The 20,695-nt window shown below is 48.6% G+C and overlaps 1 protein-coding gene across 3 annotated transcripts in view; it reads left to right on the top strand.

Annotated features, from left to right (window-relative positions):
* Window positions 1-9,600: 9,600 nt before the first annotated feature.
* REEP1 (receptor accessory protein 1) overlaps window positions 9,601-20,695 on the top strand; it is a gene marked incomplete at its 5' end in the record, with an annotated part of 91,209 nt that continues 80,114 nt past the window's right edge. For all 3 annotated transcript variants that reach the window (XM_081101023.1, XM_081101024.1, XM_081101025.1), the window contains one exon: window positions 9,601-9,632. In XM_081101023.1, the coding sequence (XP_080957149.1) occupies window positions 9,601-9,632 (32 nt within the window). The remainder of the gene's footprint in view (window positions 9,633-20,695) is intronic.

The following is a 20,695-nucleotide window of genomic DNA, read 5'->3' on the forward strand; positions in this document are numbered from 1 at the left end:
TTTTTGAAACCACCACTTTGAGGTTATCACATTGGACCCTCACATGAACAACACAAATTATCATTATCCCCATTTTATAGAAGAAAAAACTGGGGCTCATAATGACCATAAAATTCACCCCAAACTAGTAAAGTACTGAGCTAATATCTGGCTTCCTACATTTCCCTATGCTCATGGCCTCTCCTTTAAGCCTGCAGACCATACCCTCTCCCTAAGCAAGGGAAGGAATTGCAGGTGCCTAACGCTGCTCGAAGAGGGGCCAGGTCCTGCCTCCCTTTGGCTGATTTATTCCCATAAATTAGCCTTGCAGGCCAGGCCCGAGCTCTGCCTCTTGTTCTTTGGTTCCCATGCTGCCCGTTGGGCTCCATGTTGGGTTTTGCTCGCTTGAGTTTTAACCATCTGTTTGCCTTCAGGGACCTTGCCTGACTCGTCCTCTGCCTTCAGCAGGCTGAAGCGTGAGGATTGACCCACTTGGCTGGCACCTGTTTCCAGGGGATTCGGGCAACATAAGATATTCACCAGCGATGACACAGGTATGATAAGATTTAGCAGTGACAGCTGGGCCATTCCTCACTGAGGTCCCTAAGGAGTTGGGTTGGCCAAGGGCCCAGGGCCCTATAGTCAGAGTAATTTATTTATTTCTCTTGCTTGCAAATGCCAGAAGCCCATCCCACGTCCAAAGGACTAGGAGAAGGCTGCAGCAGTATGTTCTCGCACAAACTGTCCCAAGGCAAGAAAGAGCAGGACTTCTGGCATTCTTTTTTAGCCTCACCCGAGGATATTTTTTCTATTTATTTTTAGAGAGAGCGGAAAGGGAGGGGACAGAGGGAGAGAGAGAGAGAGAGAGAGAGAGAGAGAGAGAGAGAGAGAGAGAGAGAGAAACATCAATGTGAGAGACACACATCAATTGGTTGTCTCCTGCACTGGCCCCATTTGGGGCCAGGGATCGAACCTACAATGGAGATACATGCCCTGGACTGGGAATTGAACCCACAGCCCTTTGACCTGCAGGTCAGTGTGTAACTATAGAGCAAAACCGACCAGGACAAACAAGGATGAACTATTTGCCATAAGCTCCCCATCCCTAGACTTCCCCTGGCATTTCAGAGGCCAGAACAGGGTCAGATGTCACCCCAACCAATCCCTGGCAAAGGGAAATGAGTTATTATACATGCATAAAGTTTTAAAATAGACTTTACTAATATTCTAATGACTATGTATGGTATCAGGGGTGGGGGTGGGTATTAGACTTATTGGGGAGATTACTTCATAAGTGATATAAGTGGCTAATGATTATGCTGTACACCTGAAACTAATATATTGAATGTCAACTTTACCTTTTTCCTTTTTATTGAATTTACTGGGGTGACATTGGTTAACAAAATTATACAGGTTTCAGGTGCGCAATTCCACAACACATCACCTGTACACTGTATTATGTGTTTGCCACGCCAAGTCAAGTTTCCTTCTATCACCATTTATCCCCTTATACCAGGGGTTCTCAACCTGTGGGTTGCGACCCCTTTGGCGGTTGAACGACCCTTTCTCAGGGGTCCCCTAAGACCATCCTGCATATCAGATATTTACATTATGATTCATAACAGTAGCAACATTACAGTTATGAAGTAGCAATGAAAATAATTTTATGGTTGGGTCACAACATGAGGAACTGTATTTAAAGGCCAGAAGGTTGAGAACCACTGCGGCTATACCCTCCCCCATCGCCCCAACCCCCACCTTCCCCCAACAGTTACCACACTGTTGAACATCAACTTTAACTGAAAAATTTAAAAATTTTTTTAAAAAGCTTAATGCCAACATCCTCAATGAAATGAATATGTGTCTGAGTAAGCTGTAAAATAAATGAGGGAACTCATTTAAAAATGAGTGTTTTTAATGTAAGGAAGGCCTGTGTAAGCATAATTACAAACCTCAGAAGCCATAGGAAAATACATCAATATGACCATTTAAAATTTTTGAACAGTGTGAAAAGAAGAAAGTACCATGAACTATGCCCAAAGGGGGAAAAATGGCAAATTGGGGGAAAAAAAACATTTTCAACTTGGATTGAAAGGCTTATTTTCTGAACATAAATATAAAATTTAAACCAATCAATAAGAAGACCAATTAAAAAACATAGTTACTGAAGTGAGATTCACATAATACATCATAATATTTTTTCTAGTTTTTAAATTAACTTTATTGAAATACATACAATAAAATCCACCAATTTTAAGTGTAAAGTTTTGTGACTTTTGACAAATGTATATGATTATGCAATCAGGACATAGAAATTTCCCTCTTACCATTTTGCAGTCATTTCTCTTTTCCCATACCTTGCATCTGAGGACCACTGATGTACTTTCTTTCTGTGTGTGTGTGTGTGTGTGTGTGTGTGTGTGTGTGTGCAGAAAAAGCTCAATGGTGTGGCTTGATGTACTTTCTATCACTATGGTAGAGTTCAGAGAGGCAAAAGCAGTTAGCATTTGTAGAGGAAAACATTTTGTTATGTTTAGACTATCATGTAAATGGGGTTATACAAGGTGAGTCTTTCGTATCTGACTTCTTACACTTAACATAATGCTTTTGAGATTCATCCATGTTGTTGCAATTATCAGTAGTTTGTTCCTTTTCATTGCTGTGTAGTATTCCATTGAACGGATACTCTAGTGCCCTTTATCTTCAGCAGATAAACTCCAAGACACCCAGTGGATGCCTGAAACCACGGATAGTACTGAACCCTGTGTGTACTTTGTTTTTTTCCTGTACGAACATACATACATACATACATGCCTCACTTAAAGGAAGCCCTTTTGGCTTCTCTTGGCATATTTAAATTTTGCCAGCATCACTACTCTTGCACTTTGGAGTCACTATTACGTAAAATTAGGGTAACTTGAACATACGTCCTGTGATACAATGACAGTACATCTGATAATGAGACGGCTACTACGTGACTAATGAGGGTGGGTAGCCTATACAGCCTGGCTCTCCTGGACAAAGGCATGAGTCACGTCTCTGACGGGATGAAGCACGTTAGCTGGAGATTTATGACACTGCTCAGGATGGCACATCACTTACAACTATGAATTATTTCTGAAATTTTCCATTTAATATTTTTCAGGTCAAGGTTGACCACAGGTAGCTGAAACCACTGAAAACAAAACCCCGGGTAAGGGGAACTAAAGTATCACAATTTGTTTATCCATTCAATAGTCGATGAACATTATTGCCAGCTTATGCACTTATAAATAAAGCTGCTATGAACACGTCTTTATATGGACGTGTGTATTCATTTTCCTTGGCTGAATATCTAAAAAGTGGAATTTCTAAGTCATGCATAACTATATGTTTAACTTTAAAAGAAACTGCCAAACCACATTTCCAAAATCGTTGTACCATTTTACATTCCCTCCGGCAGTGTGTATGAGAGTTCTAGTTGCTCCACATCCTTGTCAGAACTGAGTATAGTCAGTCTTTTTGATTTTACTAGTAGACATTCTGATAGGTGTGTAGTGGTATCTCGTTCTGATTTCAAGTTGTATTTCCCTAACAATGTTGAGCATCTTTTCATGTCTATTTTTTTTGTATTTATATATTGTCTTTGGTGAAATATCTGTTGATATATTATATATTTTAAGGTCTTTGCTAATTACATTATGTCTGTCTGTCATTTCTTAGTCCATTTCTATTGATTTATCCTCCCACCTCCAGCTTATGAGTCATGCTCTTTTCATACCTGATAATATTTTTGTTTGCATGTTGGACATTGTGAATTTTACCTCATTGAATATTGGGTTTTGTTGTTTTTCACTAAGTAGTGTTGAACTGTTTTTTGTTTTTCTTGGAGCACAGTTAAATTACTTGGGATAAACTTGGTCCTTTTGAGTCTTTTTTCCCCCTTCCTTTATTAATTAAAATATTACATATGTGTCCTTACCCCCTTATTGTCCACCCACTCATGCCCTCACCCCCCACACCTTCGTGTCTGTGTCCATTGGTTAACTTATATGCATGCATAGAAGTCCTTTGGTTGATCTCTCCCCCTTACCCCCACCCTCCCCTACCTTCCCTCTGAGGTTTGATGGTCTGATCAATGTTTCTCTGTCTCTGGATCTGTTTTTGTTCATCAGTTTATGTTGTTCATTATATTCCACAAATGAGTGAGATCATGTGATATTTATCTTTCTCTGACTGGCTTATTTCGCTTAGCATAAGGCTCTCTAGTTCCACTCATGCTGTTGCAAATGGTAAGAATTCCTTTTTTTTTTTTAACCACAGAGTAGTATTCCATTGTGTAGATGTACCACAGTTTTTAATCCACTCATCTGCTGATGGGCACGTAGGCTGTTTCCAAATCTTAGCTATGGCAAATTGTGCTGCTATGAACATAGGGATGCATATATCCTTTCTGATTGGTGTTTCCAGTTTCTTGGGATGTAGTCTTAGAAGTGGGATCACTGGGTCAAATGGGAGTTTCATTTTTAGTTTTTTGAGGAAACTCCATACTGTTCTCCATAGTGGCTGCACCAGTCTGCATTCCCACCAGCAGTGCATGAGGGTTCCTTTTTCTCCGCATCCTCGCCAGCACTTGTCATTTGTGGATTTGTTGATGATAGCCATCCTGACAGGTGTGAGATGATACAGCATTGTCGTTTTGATTTGCACCTCTCGGATGATTAGTGACTTTGAGCATGTTTTCATATGTCTCTTGCCCTTCCTTATGTCCTCTTTCAAAAAGTATCTATTTAAGTCCATTGCCCATGTTTTGATTGGGTTGTTTATCTTCCTTTTGTTAAGTTGTATGAGTTCCCTGTAAATGTTGGAGATTAAACCCTTATCGGTGGTATCATTGGCAAATATGGTCTCCCATGCAGTGGGCTTTCTTGTTGTTTTGCCGATTGTTTCTTTTGCTGTGCAGAAGCTTTTCATTTTGATGTAGTCCCATTTGTTTATTTTCTCTTTAGTTTCCATTGCCATAGGTCCTAGGGCCTAGTATCTGTATCGATGAAGATATTGCTTCAGCATATGTCTGAGATTTTGTTGCCTTTGGATTCCTCTAGTATTTTTATGGTTTCCCGTCTTACATTTAAGTCCTTTATCCATTTTGAGTTTATTTTTGTGTATGGTGTAAGTTGGTGGTCTAGTTTCATTTTTTTGCATGTATCTGTCCAGTTTTCCCAACACCATTTATTGAAGAGCCTGTCTTGACTCCGTTGTATGTTTGACAAAGGAGACAAGGTCCTTTTGAGTCTTGCTTTTAAGCTGTGTTAAGGTAGACCCAGACAGTTTGCTATCTGTATTATTTTTAATCTTCACCCAAGGAAATTTTCCATTTACTTTTAAAAAATCAATTAATTAGTTATTCAATTCAATATAGTTTTATTGATTTCAGAGAGGAAGGGCGAGGGAGAGAGAGATAGAAACATCAATGATGAGAGAGAATCATTGATTGGCTGTCTCCTGCATGCCCCCAACACTAGGAATCGAGCTTACAATCCGGGCATGTGCCCTGACCAGGAATCTAAACCCTGACCTCCTGGTTCATAGGTTGATGTTTAACCACTGAGCCACGCTGGCTGGGCTCCTTTGATTTTTAAAGAGAGAGTGGAAGGGAGAGATGAGGGAGGGAGGGAGGGAGGAAAAGAGAGCAACATCAACATGAGAGAGACACATCAATTGGTTGCCTCCCACACATGCCCCGACCGGGGCCAGGGATTCAACCTGAGGTAGATTCCCTTGACCAGGAATCGAACCTGTGACCGTTCAGTCCGAGGGCCAACACTCTAATCACTGAGCCAAACTAGCTAAGGCTCAGATCAGTTTTTAAACTAGAGCAAATGTTGCCCCAATACTAAGCTTGCTTTTGAAGACTCTGCCCAATGCTTAATGTTTTAAGAGGTCTCTCCATTTTGGCTGGCGTGAAGACAAAATATACCAGCCCTGTGTGAGCTCCAGGAAACGTTGGTGTGCTGCTCTCTGTGCTTCCCGCCCTGACCTCCTAGCCCAGTGATGGCGAACCTTTTGAGCTCGGCGTGGCAGCATTTTGAAAAACCCTCACTTAACTCTGGTGCCGTGTCACATATAGAAATTTTTTTATATTTGCAACCATAGTAAAACAAAGACTTATATTTTCGATATTTATTTTATATATTTAAATGCCATTTAACAAAGAAAAATCAACCAAAAAATGAGTTTGCGTGTCACCTCTGACACGCGTGTCATAGGTTCGCCATCACTGTACCTAGAATATCACCCATGCAGGTTCTGAACAGCACTCAGCTAAAGACTTGAGGGGCTCCCTCTCAGATGTCTGCAGCTCTCTCTGTGCCCTCCTCTGATACTCTGCTCCACACATTCCAGCGGCTTCGGTTTTCCTGAACTCTGATTTCTGTCTCCTGAACTCTGTGAGGTTGCTGCGCTCCATCTGGGCTCTCCTTCCGCAGTGACACCTGGAAACCGTTTTGAGACAGCAGCCTGAGGCAACTGTAGGCCCCACATCACTCATTGCCCTTTTCATGGCCATCGCAATCCCCTGCTGCTGCTGCCCGATGCTTGAAAACAGCTGTTGGGTGTCTGTTTGTGTGTTTTTTTTTCTGGTTGTTTACAATGGAGGGAAGTCCCCAGGGCAGTTAGTACTTCATGGATGCAAGTAGAAATCTCTTTTTCCTATTTTCAACTGTAAAAATCCAAGGGGAAAACTTTGGCTCAGCTGATGTCTAGTGATCACTCAGGAACCAATCGAGGTGTCGAGAACATGTGAGAAAAGGACACCTTGTAAGATTGGGGTTCAGGAAGAATTATCCCCCTATACACAACGGAGAGGGCTTCCCAGGAGAAGGGGGAAAGGGTGCAGGCAAAAACAGACATCAAGCACCCACTACAAACAACAGTTCATGTGAAAAGGAACGTCAAGTGAACCAGCGAATGGAGCTGTAAGAAGCGCATTGTCTAGAAGGCTGTATCTCTTTCCTGGCCTCATGTTGTCCAGAGTCAAGGACAAACTGGAGGGGGGCTCGGTGGAGAGATGCAATATGTGTAACAGTTACACTGAAAGAGATAAAGCGAAATAAAAAAGCAAGTTTCTTCTCTGTTTGTTCTTTCCCCAATCTGTCCGTTGAAGCTTTCTCTATGGAACACATTTTTTTCCCCAACCCTGAGTGACCTCTGGGGTTGGTCCCACTAACTTTCTGTTCCTCTTCAGATAACAGAAAGACCTCCAGACGCTTTAATCCCATGAATAGTCTCATTTCATGAATTTAAATGTCCAGTTCTGTGTAATAGACAAACCTGAGGATTCCATGTATAGGAGCAGGGGACATGCTCCAGGAGAGAAACAGCATGCATAGGGCTTCTCCTCCATTTTTCCACCAAGAGGATCTCTTTGGATCACAATATTCCACTCCCCAAGATTGTTAACAGCATCTTCTGACCTCTCCAGGGAATGGGGTGGGGCTGGAGGGAAGGTCCCCTTGGCTTGGTACTGTGCTGATCTGCCCGGTAGGTGCCCAAGCTTTTTCCTGTGGGATATTGTCTTAACCATATTACCTTGGGAAAGGTATGGTGAGGTTAGACACAGACCAAGAGAAAGACACCGAAAGTTTTCTTACACTCACACTTCACAGAACACCGCATGCCAAGCAGGGCCACTCGGGGTAAACACGGGTGGGTTGCAAGGCAGAGGGAGAGAGTGTAACTGTGGTTTTTGCAGGAGAAAAGGACCAGGCAGGACAAGCAGCCTGATTGGCTGGTCTGAATAATTTCCATGGGCTTTTGGGCACAGGGGCTGCCCCTGGTTGTCTGGTACCTGGTCCTGGGGTGATTAGGGCAGGTGTATAGTGACCTGGATTTGACAACCTGATAAGAGAGGTGGTTGGGGGCGTGGACTTAATTGGCTGCCTAAGAAGGGAAACTGACCCACCTCTAGCCAGGGCCTCAAAACTGGATCAAGACAGCATTTAAACAAATATTACAGCTGGCCAGTGTTGCCAAATGGTTAGAGTGCTGGCCCCGTGCACCGAGCTGTCTCAGGTTTGATTCCCGGTCAAGGGTACGTGCCTGGGTTTTAGGTTCAATCCCCTGCCCCGGTCAGGGAGTGTAGGGGAGGCAACCAGTTTAGGAGTCTCTTTTGCATCTCTTTCTCTTTTTCTCTCTCCCCCTTCCTCCCTCCCTCCCTTTCACTCTCTCTAGAAAGCAATGGGAAAATATCCTCGTGTGAGAATTAACAAAAACCCACAAAACCACACACACACACACACACACACACACGCGCGCGCGACAGGTATTTTATGGGTTCTTTGGAGACCCTTGTCATAGAAGATGTCCCCTTATTGTGGCACATTTCCAGCCCCCTTTAGCCAAAGCTTGAGGTTTCCTTGCCTCTGCCAGCTCTCCCCTGTGCCTCTCCTATCTGACACTGAATTATACATCACTTGAGCATCAGCAAAGGAGAGCTGCGCTCTTAGGCAGCACCAGAGCAGGAGGTGAGGAAGGCAGCAGCAGAGCGGAGGAGCAGGGGACAAAGGTTTTCCAAGCAGAAGGGAACAATGTGCAAGGACCTACATGATAAGGGCCAGGGCTAGGGTGAGGAGAGAGGGGCACTTGCCCCAGGGGCAAAATTTAAGGGAGTGCCATAAAACGCAGTAATCAAGATAAACAAACGTAATCTGTATTTTTAACCCCTGTCCCCCCCCCTCCCCCCAAAAAAGAGTATGTACAGGATGCACATTTCCCCTTTTGCCTAAGGCTCCAAAATGGCTCAGCAGGACAGTGGTGCTGTGCAATAGCAGCTCTGGCTTCCTCCTGGCCAGGTTGTACCTCTAAGCAATTCCACACCAAATGCTGGGCAGCCCCCTGTGAAAGGCCTCCCCCAGGAAGTCACCTTTCAGCCGAGCCTTGGAAAAGCAGAGGTGTCTGTATAGCATGAGCAGGGACGAGGAAACAGCACCTATGTATGTTCAAAACGTTTGAAGTAAAGAGAGCTCTGGGATGTTGGGGGAATGGTGGTGGCAGTGAGTCTGCAGGCAGAGACTGGGTCAGGTAGGGGCTCAGACGTTTTCATTCGGGGAGATATGTGCCCAGATGTGGGGCAGATGGGAGGGGTGCGTGTGAGCCCCTCCTGCATCCGAGGAAGGGATTCCAGAATCCCGACCGGAGCAGCTAGACGGATTCCCAAGGTCCAGCCAGGTCCCCGCCTCCGTTTCCCCACCAGAGCACGGAGGGTGGGGCGCCAGCCAGCTCCTGGCCCAGCCAGCGGGGCCACCTCCGGGTTCCACTCCCGCGGCGGGTGCCCAGGGCGCACGGAGGAACCGCCCGAAACCGGCGGCGGGCCGGGGCGAACGGGCGGGGCGGGTCAAGCTGGTGCCCGACCCGCTCGCCGCCCAATCGCCGCGGGCCCCCCGAGCCCCAGGGGCTGGGGCCGCCGCAACGTGCCGCGGCTGCGCCGACGCGCGGGCGCAGGGCAGCGGGCGAGCGCGCTCAGTCTGGCGGCGGCGGCCGTGCGCGAACGGACGTGCCTGGAGCGCCGCAGCCGCCCCGCCGCCCCGCCGCCCCGCGCCCGCCGCCGCCCGCCCGGGCCGCGCCGCCCGCCCGCCGCCCGCCATGGTGTCATGGATCATCTCCAGGCTGGTGGTGTAAGTGGCCTTCTTCCCCGCGCCCCTTCCTTCCCCCCCGGCTCCGCGCGCGGCCCTCGGCTGCGTCCGCCGGGCGCTGCGGCTATTAATACGCGGCGGCCGCTAATTTTAGCAGGTACAGTAGCGGCCGAGGTCGCCGGCGGGCGGCCGGGCGGGCGCAGGACGCGGCTGCTGCCCTGCCGGCCGGCCAGCTCCGGGGACCGCCGGGCGGGGCCGCGAGCTCCGGGGCGCCCTGACGCTTTGTTCCCCGGGCCGGTGGGGTTTGCGGAGGCCCCGGAACGGGCGCGCCGCGGGGACACGCGGCTCTCCTTTGGGAGACGTGCTGGCCGGGGTCGCCCGTCGCCGCGCCCCGCGGGCCGCCAGGCTTTTGTCAAACGAGCATGACAGGCAGAGCCCAGAGGAGCCTGGGGCGCTGCCTGCAGGGGTCCGCGCGGGGAAGGGTGGAGAGATGGAGGCGGGGCTCCCCGTGGGGTGGAAAACACTCCTTTTTAGGTTTCCCCGATTGACAGCGGCCGAGGCGAGTCCTCCGTGCCCGATCCCTCCGGCGGGGGCATCGAGAGAGGTGGGGCGGACATCTCCAGGAATGTACGGGGAATGCCCAAGTGACAGCCACCTGGGCCGCCGCGATGACACCTCCCGGGCCCTCAGAGCAGAGTCCTCTGGGGTGAGGCCTGTGTGAAGTCGCTGGGTGTGGGCGTGGGGGTCGTTTTTCTCTGTCCAGCCCCGGAGCTGAGGAGACATTTGAAGAGCTCCTTCCCTCGTGGGTTTAGTCCCCTTTGGAGACAGACATGGCTGTCCCAGTCTTCTCTTTCCCTCACCATCCTCGCCTGAGTCGGGACAGATGTTGACGCCCGCTCGATAGAACCAGGGCTGACATGGGTGGCGGTGGGGTGGGGTGGGGTGGGGGTTGGGGGGGGGCAGGCTGGGAGGTGTCCCTCCGGCTTTCCTTTGTCTGGACTCCCTGGATCAGGCACCATGGCTCCCTGCGTTTGGAAACATCTCCCATTTCCTGCAGTTCCTCACTGGTTTTCAAAGAAGCAGTCGGGGCAGCCTTCCGAAGTCTTTGTCAGCATTGTCTCCTGGCCACCATTCTGGGCTTTCCTACCAAAGCCAGAGAGTGTGCCTCGGCCCCCAGGTCTCTCCTTCCCTGCAGGCCCCTCCACAGCTGTTGCTACTGCTGGGGGTTTGTGCTGTACCTCGAGGTGGCATGTTAAATATTTAAGAGCTTTCTGCGGGCAGGACTGGCATGAATAATACAGGGAAGAAGCTGGCACGCCCTGCCCCACCTCACGCCTGACCAAAGCCTGCCTGGCCTCCAGGGTGGTAATTTCTCTCCTAAAGGAGTGCTGTGATCTTCATCCTTGCCAGTGGCTTCTGGGCAGCTGCAGGTGGGGCCAGAGAGTGTCAGCCAGCCTGGCTGGGCTCACTCTGTAGATACTATTGGGTGGGGAGTGTGGGCTTCTGGTCTGGGGTCGTCCATGTGACTGTTTCTTATTTCATTTACGTACCCCCAACTACACAAGGCAATTGAAGGGGTGGAGAGGAAGGTCTATTTGGGAGGGGTATCGGGGACTTGCTTTTACTTTCTAAAAATACCACACTTCCCAGAGGTAGAGCTTCAGAGACCTTAAATGACTGTGAGAACTGCCCCTCAAGTCAGCCTGGGACCCTCTCAAGTGAGAGTTTGTGGGATTCGGATTGTTATTCCCACTGTTGGCTCCAGAAGGTCAGAGATATCACCTGTCCCCTCAGTCCCTAGTTCTCCATAGAAAACCCAACATGGAGTGTGTCAGTGGGGAATTAGTAAAACCACTTTAGCCCTGGCCAGTAATCTCAGTGGTTAGAGCTCTGGCCCATGAATAGAAGGGTTTTGGGTTTGATTCTCTGTCAAGGGCACGTACCTGGGTTGTAGGTTCGATAGGAAACAACTGATTGATGTGTCTCTCACATCGATGTTTCTCTCTCTCTGTTGCTCCCTCCCTTCCACTCTCTCTAAAGATCAATGGAAAAAATAGCTTCTATGAGCATTAACAACAACAAAAACCACTTTCATAAGCAGTAGCTGTTTCTTGTAAATAATACCTGTTCATTATAGGAAAATTAGAAAATAACTCAGAGATAGCTAATGATCATTTTAAGAGGTATAATCTTCAAGATCTTTTCCTCTATGTATATACTAGAGGCCCAGTGCACAAATTTGTGCTAGGGTGGGGTCCGGCCAGCCTGGCCCCAATTGGGGTGGGCTGGGCCTGTCGGGAGGAGGAGATAGTGGGAGGTTGGCCAGCTGCCCGCCCTGATCAGCCTGATCAGGGCAGGGCCAGCCGTAGGGAGGGCCGAGGGTGATTGGCCGGTGGGCCCTGCCCCCAATTGGGGTTGGGGGGCTGATTGGGGTCCAGCATCCTGGGGGAGGGGCCATGGGTGGTTGGCCAGCCAACCCTGCCCCTGATCAGAGTGGAGGGGCCGATCTTGGGTGTGGCCGGGTGAGGGGAGGGGCTGCTGGAGGTTGGCCGGCCAGCCCCTCCCCCCATTGGGGTGGGGGTGCGGGGGGAGAAGGGCAGGGGTGGCGGGGGATGTTGTTTGGCCCACCAGGCCTGCCCTTGATCTGGGTGGGAGAATCTGATCAGAGGCGGGCTGGCTGCGGGGAGGGGCTGTGGGAGGTGGGCCAGCAGCCCCATCCCCAATTGGGAGGTTCCCTGGCCACAGTGGGTGTCATAGCGACCAGTCATTCCAGTCATTACAGCATTATGGTAGCTGGCTTTTTATATATAGAGATGTACATTATATTCATAATTGAAGGAAATCATGGACTTAGCCTAAATTTCCCCATACCTCTTAGCAAGGAGTAGGAATACTGCATTAGGAATCACAAAACCCTTGGTTCAAATCCCAGTCCTGCTTCTTGCCAACAAATCGCAATTTACAAGAGATCCTAGTTCACAGGCTAGTCCACCTGATGTTTCTGTGCAAAGATTTCAATGACATAATATATATATAAATGGCCAGGCACCATGAAGAGCAGTAAATAAATGATGATTTCTTCTTTCTGCCCTGCCTGGTACCTAAGAGGATGTAAGAATTCTGGAAGGGGCTCTGGCTGGTTTGGCTCAGTGGATAGAGCATTAGCTTGTGGACTGAAAGGTACCAGGTTCGATTCTGGTGAAGGGCACGTGCCCAGGTTGGGGCTCGATCTCCAGTGGGGGGTGTGCAGGAGGCAGCTGATCAATGATTCTCATCATTGATTCTCTCTCTCTCTCTCTCTCTCCCTTCCTCTCTGAAATAAAATTTTAAAAATTAAAAAAAAAAAAGACGTCTGGAAGAGGCTCTCTGACTTAATCTATTCCTGTGGTTTTCAAACTGGCTTCCCTGAGGGCCACCCAGCTTTGGGCTCCCAGCCCTGAGTCAGCACAAGCAACTCCCCTTTTGTTTTATATATTGGGGTTTTAGATAAAATAGAACATGCAGAATGTATGGGTTTTACTAATAAAACCCATTGCTCCTGTCCTCCCCTCTCATCTGTAAAACTGCAGAGAGCGTTTGCCTTGCCCAAGGACACGAGGTGAGCTGGTAAAGAAACAGGCTCTGGAGTTTTGGTCCAGTACCCTCTCTGCTTCTGCCCGGCTTGACAGTGGCTTTAAAAATCGATCTCTTTCACCCTCCCACAACCTCTGGTATGGAGTCCTGTAATTTTTGTTCACAAGCCGCATTTTCTGTAAGCAATTTTTTCATGGTTTTATAAGCCTCTGTCACATCAAAGAACCTTTCAGGAAGACCTGGTACTATGTTCTGAGGATGGAGAGGAGTCTTCCTTCTACCAGAGGCCTCAAGACGAGCTGGTGGCACCAGGGACCGCCAGCTGGTGCTGTGGATGTCTGTGTCACCATTGGCCGTGAGTGTTTTTAGGTCAGTGATTGTGGCTCATTTCCCTCTCCAACCTGTTGCCCCCTTACAAGGCTCTTTTTTGAAGTACCTAGCACCTGAGTGCACTCTACAAAGGGTGGTTGTGTTGAAGGAAATCAGAGGTCCTGGGCTAAGCAGATGAGTCTGCCGGCATCATCCCCAGGAGATGGAAGTCAATGGAAATATCCCTGGATTAATTTTTCCATTAGAGAGAGTAGGAGAGAGGGAGGAGGGGGAGAGAGAGAAAACATCTACATGAGAGAGGCACATCGACTGGCTGCCTCCCGTGTGTGCCCCAGTTCCTGCAACCATGATATGTGCTCTTGACCGGGAATTGAACCCTCGACCATTCAATCCCTGGCTGACACTCTAACCACTGAGCAAGCCAGCCAGGGCAATATTTTGTTATCTTTACAAACAACTCAAGACCTAGGCAGGAATGAATTTCAACTGGGGAGAGTAGCATGTTCATGTGCACTGGAGAGGCCACACAGAGGTTGCCCTGTGCCTTCTTAGGAGAATGCTCTGTTTTAAAGCATTTATTCTAAAGAGCCGGAGTTGCCTCATTGTCTCCAGACAGAATTTTGACTGATGGCCAGAATGTTAGAGCCAGAGCATCCCACCATTGCTGGGGTTAGTGGACAAAAACTCCAGGTTGCTCCATGGGGAAAAAGAGAGTCCTACTTCAACCAGTTTTCTAAATAACGGATAGGTGTGCAGAAAAAAACTTATTTCTACATTGACATATTTTTTTAAATGTTATTTTTTAGGAAAGTACAGTGTGATATTTAAAATAGAATCTTAGTTTGTGGCTGAAAATTTGGCCAAGTGCTGGGACTGTGATTGGAATATGAGGTCCGTGGGTCAGCGATGCACCAAGTGGGGCGGGTTGGAAGGAATGTGGGTCATCCTCCCAAGATGTTCCCCAACTGTTACAAAACAAGTGGGAAAGAAGAGAAAGACCATCAATTCTTAAACATCAGCTTGCCTTTCCTTTGGGGCCTGTTTTTAAAAAGTGGAGTGCAGAAAAATGATCCTGTTAATGGAGGGTTCAGGCTGGTTGAGGAGTTATTTCCTGGCACTGTGTTGTGACGCAGGGCAGGAGCTGGGTAAATATTTAAATTGAATTGTGAGAGGAAAGATGCTGGGCTGGAAGCATTTTGGGTTCTATCCCTAGCGCTGGTCTGACTCAACGTCAGAGACCTAAGGCCAAACTGCCCCAGGGCCCAGTTCCCCATCTGTAAGACAAGTGTTGGCCAGCACCACCTTGGAGGTCTTCTTAAGACATTAGCTTTAAGAGCAGTGCTCCTGCGGGCCCCTTCCCCCTCCTCCCCAGCTGGCCCAGTGCACCATGTTTATTTATAAGCAGGGGTATCCTCAAGGAAGTGAAAAATACCAGCTTAGGTTTCGCTGCTGTTCTGCTGCCTTGTCCTTTGTTTAGGAATCCCACCTGCCTATTGAGAAGTAGCTGTTACGTACTTCTTCCAGCTGTGTCTTATTTGAAGGTTAGCTGACGAGTGAGGGTCTCACCTGGTTATTACTGGCTCAGTCCTCCCCCTCCTGCTGAAGTGGGAACCATTTTCTTCGGGGTGTTTATTATGTGGTGGGAGGAAGAGCACTTGGGAAGAATGAGAGAAAGGTGTCAGGCCCTCGGGAGCCACCTAGTGAGTCGGTCACTTTGTGTTGTATTTGTGTGTTTTCCTAGGGCAGTGGTCGGCAAACTGCGGCTCGGCAAACTGCAGCTCGCGAGCCACATGCGGCTCTTTGACCCTTTGAGTGTGGCTCTTCCACAAAATACCGACTTCTGCGCATGGGCCACGAAGTTTCAATCGCACTGTACGTGCGCGCCCGCATGTGGTATTTTGTGGAAGAGCCACACTCAAGGGGCCAAAGAGCCGCATGTGGCTCACGAGCCACAGTTTGCCGACCACTGTCCTAGGGGGTTCCAGGGGCTGGGGCAAGGGAAGACTTGGCCATGTAGTAGTCACTGTATATGGAGGCACCAAGGATGAGCCACACACATGCCCATCCAGTTACCAGGATTCTTGGTGTCTGTGGGAATTTTTCTGAGAACCAACAAGAGCTAAGGGCATTTATAATGGGTCTTTGGGGATGTTTTCCTTTCATTTCTGGGCATGGGAAGGCCCTGATAGAATGGAAGATGGGTAGTTATATACATACTAGAGGCCCGATGCATGGATTCGTGCACCAGTGGGGTCCCTTGGCCTGGCCTGCGGGGATCTGGTCGAAACCGGCAGTCTGATATCCCCCCAAGGGGTCCCGGATTGTGAGAGGGCGCAGGCCAGGCCAAGGGACCCCACTGGTGCACGATCGAGGCTGGAAAGGGACCATGGGAGGGCTCCAGGGCGTGTCCGGCCCCTCTTGCCCAGTCCCAATCGGCTGGACCCTAACAGCAAGCTAACCTACCGGTTGGAGCGTCTGTCCCCTCATGGCCAGTGCACGTCATAGCGACTGGTCAAATAGTCGAACCGTCAGACACTTAGTATTAGGCTTCTGTATATACAGATAGCTTGTCCTGAACTTCCACATCTCATCTGTCTTCACACAGAAGCACATTGTTTTCCCTTTTGGTTTTTCAGTCATACCCAGGGGCTTTCCTGGGGTTATAGAGAAAAAAGAAATACAGATAAAGGACCAAATACCTGGCACACAATGAGGGTCTGTGAAGGAATCTTGACAAGTAATCTGGTATAATAGGCCTTCAAGCATGGAGTGTCTACCTAGACCAGGGATGGCAAGTAGTTTCATCTCTCATGATTGGGAGGAGGCTGCCTCAGACACAGGAAGCTGGGTTGGGCTCTCTCGGGAATGAGTCCCTTGAGTGATTTGTGTAGGGAGGGTGGTCATGGGGGTACACATGTTGGTTCAGTATTTGCTCTCCCAGACTTAGCCTGCTCCCAGTCAGAGAAGGTCTGTGTCTCTGACAGAGTTCTCTGCACTCCCCTAAATTGGTAAACAGAGAGCAGCTTCCTTTACCTGAGTTAACACTTCCTCCTGACTTTCACTCCCACCAGGCCTTGTTCCTCACCTGGCAGCTCTAAGCCAAAGGTGCCTCCTTGATGCCAGCACAGGGAGCTGTCCAGCCTAGGGCCTCTCATCTGCCTCTTTTGGGACAATCCCGCACATACCACGTTTTCCCTTTTCCCTTTGCCTTTCACCAATCACAGCTCAAAGTCTTCCTTGGCTTTGTCTTGTGTAGTAATGCATTCACATCCTTTCTACCTCCTTGTCTGGGTCCTCCCATGGTACTTTGGGCTTCAAAACGAGTTTCCCATTTCCTTCTGGTAACATACCCCATCCTGCCTCCTGCCACTCAGCCAAAGGAGTGGGCACATGACCCAGGCCTGGCTACACATTTCTCTGGGCACAGAGGTTGGTCCAGAGGTGGATATGTGGCCCAGACTGAGTCACTAGATCTTTTTTGATTTGAAGCTGGGAGAGGATAGCTTTGCCTACAGAGCCCAGAACTGGGAAGATGTGAAGGTGGGGTTGCTGGTGGCTAAATGCCCTGGTACATGGAGAAGGCCTGTAGACAAAAGGGATGAGTCTGACAAAGCAGAGATAAACAGATGAGAGATGGGCAGAGGGAGAAGAAAGCTGGCACAAGTCTTGATTCAAGCTACTTAGGCCCCATTTCCTGCCACTTCTTTGATGCCTTGAACTATTCCATATTCTAGAAGGAAAGCCTTGAGTAGTGCTTATGTTATTAAATATGTATTATAATGGTGAGGATATACTGGGTTATGCTGCAGTAACAACTCCCAAATCCCAGTGACTGAAGACAGCAAAGGTTTATTTCTTTTTTGTTGTTGTTAAATATATTTTTATTGATTTCAGAGAGGAAGAGGGAGGGAGAAGAGATAGAAACATCAATGATGAGAGAGAATCATTGATTGACTGCCTCCTGCATGCCCCCTGCACTGGGGATCAAGCCTGCAATCTGGGCCTGTTCCCTAACCAGGAATCGAACCATGACCTCCTGGTTCATGGGTCAACACTCAACCACTGAGCCACACCAGCTGGGCCAAAGGTTTTTTCCTTGCTTTACCTGCCTGCTCACCGTGGTTCGACAGAGGCACTCTGCTCATTGTAATCCTTAAAGTCCCAGGATGACTGCATCTCCTCTGTCGTAGGGTGCTATCATTGACCCACAAGGCAGCAGGATTCACTGGGGCAGAGAAAGAAAAATGGGAATCATGCACTGTCTCTTAAGTACTCTAACTAGGAGTGACACATGTCATTTCTCACATTTCATTGGCCAAAGAAAATCATATGGCCAAGCCATATGATTGTGCATTGTACCTTCTGAGTGGTAGTTTGTGCGTTGTACCAGGGCATTTAGCCACCAGCAACCCCACCTTCACATCTTCCCAGTTCTGGGCTCTGTAGGCAAAGCTATCCTCTCCCAGCTTCAAATCAAAAAAGATCTAGTGACTCAGTCTGGGCCACATATCCACCTCTGTACCACCTCTGGTAGTTTGTGCATTGTACCTTCTGAGTGGTAGTTTGTGCATTGTACCTTCTGAGTGGTAGTTGGTGCATTTTGCCTTCTGAGTGGTAGTTGGTGCGTTGTACCTTCTGAGTGGTAGTTTGTGCATTGTACCTTCTGAGTGGTAGTTTGTGCATTGTACCTTCTGAGTGGTAGTTGGTGCGTTGTACCTTCTGAGTGGTAGTTGGTGCATTGTACCTTCTGAGTGGTAGTTTGTGCGTTGTACCTTCTGAGTGGTAGTTTGTGCGTTGTACCTTCTGAGTGGTAGTTTGTGCGTTGTACCTTCTGAGTGGTAGTTGGTGCATTGTGCCTTCTGAGTGGTAGTTTGTGCATTGTACCTTCTGAGTGGTAGTTTGTGCATTTTGCCTTCTGAGTGGTAGTTTGTGCATTGTACCTTCTGAGTGGTAGTTTGTGCGTTGTACCTTCTGAGTGGTAGTTTGTGCATTGTACCTTCTGAGTGGTAGTTGGTGCGTTGTACCTTCTGAGTGGTAGTTGGTGCATTGTACCTTCTGAGTGGTAGTTTGTGCATTGTACCTTCTGAGTGGTAGTTTGTGCATTGTACCTTCTGAGTGGTAGTTGGTGCGTTGTACCTTCTGAGTGGTAGTTGGTGCATTGTACCTTCTGAGTGGTCGTTTGTGCATTGTGCCTTCTGAGTGGTAGTTGGTGCGTTGTACCTTCTGAGTGGTAGTTGGTGCGTTGTGCCTTCTGAGTGGTAGTTTGTACGTTGTACCTTCTGAGTGGTAGTTGGTGCATTGTGCCTTCTGAGTGGTAGTTTGTGCATTGTACCTTCTGAGTGGTAGTTGGTGCGTTGTACCTTCTGAGTGGTAGTTGGTGCATTGTACCTTCTGAGTGGTAGTTGGTGCGTTGTACCTTCTGAGTGGTAGTTGGTGCATTGTACCTTCTGAGTGGTAGTTTGTGCATTGTACCTTCTGAGTGGTAGTTTGTGCATTGTACCTTCTGAGTGGTAGTTGGTGCGTTGTACCTTCTGAGTGGTAGTTGGTGCATTGTACCTTCTGAGTGGTCGTTTGTGCATTGTGCCTTCTGAGTGGTAGTTGGTGCGTTGTACCTTCTGAGTGGTAGTTGGTGCATTGTGCCTTCTGAGTGGTAGTTTGTACGTTGTACCTTCTGAGTGGTAGTTGGTGCATTGTGCCTTCTGAGTGGTAGTTGGTGCGTTGTACCTTCTGAGTGGTAGTTTGTGCATTGTACCTTCTGAGTGGTAGTTTGTGCATTGTACCTTCTGAGTGGTAGTTTGTGCGTTGTACCTTCTGAGTGGTAGTTGGTGCGTTGTACCTTCTGAGTGGTAGTTTGTGCATTGTGCCCTCTGAGTGGTAGTTGGTGCATTGTGCCTCCCCGTAAGGACCGCATCTGTTCCTTCGTCTCCTCGCAGTTCTTCAGGTGTAGCAGGTGCCCCCTCAGTACACATGGGGTCACAAAGGAGTCAGGACCTTGCAGCTCAAATTGCAGCCTGCATTCCAGCAACACCGGCATCACCAGCAGCCAGCCAGGAATGCAGAGCCCCAGGTCCCACTTGTGACCTACAAATCCCTACGAAGCTTGAGAAGTGCTGAGTCAGGTCCCACATCGCCCCAGTGAAATGAAAAGACATAGACTTGCTTAAGGTTCCCATTATGAGCTGTAGGGCCTCTCTGTTCTGAGAGATCCCAACCCTCATGTTTTATGAGTTATGAACGGCGTAATTGGACTCCCCCAACCCATTGTCCAACCAAGAGCCTTTCACAGATGGGCTGCCTAATTGTGATCTGTGTAAAATTTTGGGGTTGTGACTGTCGAGGTAAAACCTGTCAGAGAGCATATTGAACTGAGAGACACTGTGAAACAGTCAGCTGGTGCTGGGACGCCCAGTGGATTTACAGAAACGTGAAAGGACTTTTACTCCTGAGAGCGTGAGGCTGAGAACCAGTGGTCCCCATGTGTCCATCTGAGGAAGTCTCAGTATTCAGCCGGCTCTGGCCCTCTTCAGGCCAGGCCCTGTAAGCTGTGGAATTCAGCCTTACCCGTGAGTCCAACCAAGCTCCACCTCAAAATCCTCCTTATCCAGTCGACTCCCACCTCCACTACCACCACCCTGTTCCACCCCCAAATGATTGCTCTCTGCACCATTTCAGAACCCTCCTAATTGGCCTACTCCTGTGCCTCCAGTGGTTTTTTTACAATGTAAAATAAATCATGTCTTTCACCTGCTATATAAAAGCTGTCCAGAGACTGAGTCACACTAAGAGTAAAATTCAAACTCCTTACCATCCTCAACAAGATCGAGCAAGGCGGGGGAGAACCAAGATGGCGGCATAGGTTAACGCCGGAGTTTGCTGCTTTGAACAACTACTTCAAAAGTGAAACTAAAAGATGGAACGGACATCACCCAGAACCACTGGAACGCTGGCTGAGTGGAAGTCCTACAACTAGGAGGAAAGAGAAACGCATACGGACACTCAGGAGGCGCAGTGCTGAAGTCAAATTCTGAGGTGCGGAGGGCGCGGTTGGCGTTTTCAATCGGGAGGGAGTCGCAGACTCTGAGCTCCAGATACAGGCGAGTCTTTAGAGACCCAGACTCAAACGGGAGAAGCGGGACTGCCTGGCTTCGGTCAGAGCGAGTGCAGCTTTCTCTCCGAGCTTTGCAGCGGGTGCTGGGACTCAG

The sequence above is a fragment of the Myotis nattereri genome, assembly GCF_964212035.1.
Source record: "Myotis nattereri genome assembly, chromosome: 10".
NCBI lineage: Eukaryota > Metazoa > Chordata > Mammalia > Chiroptera > Vespertilionidae > Myotis > Myotis nattereri.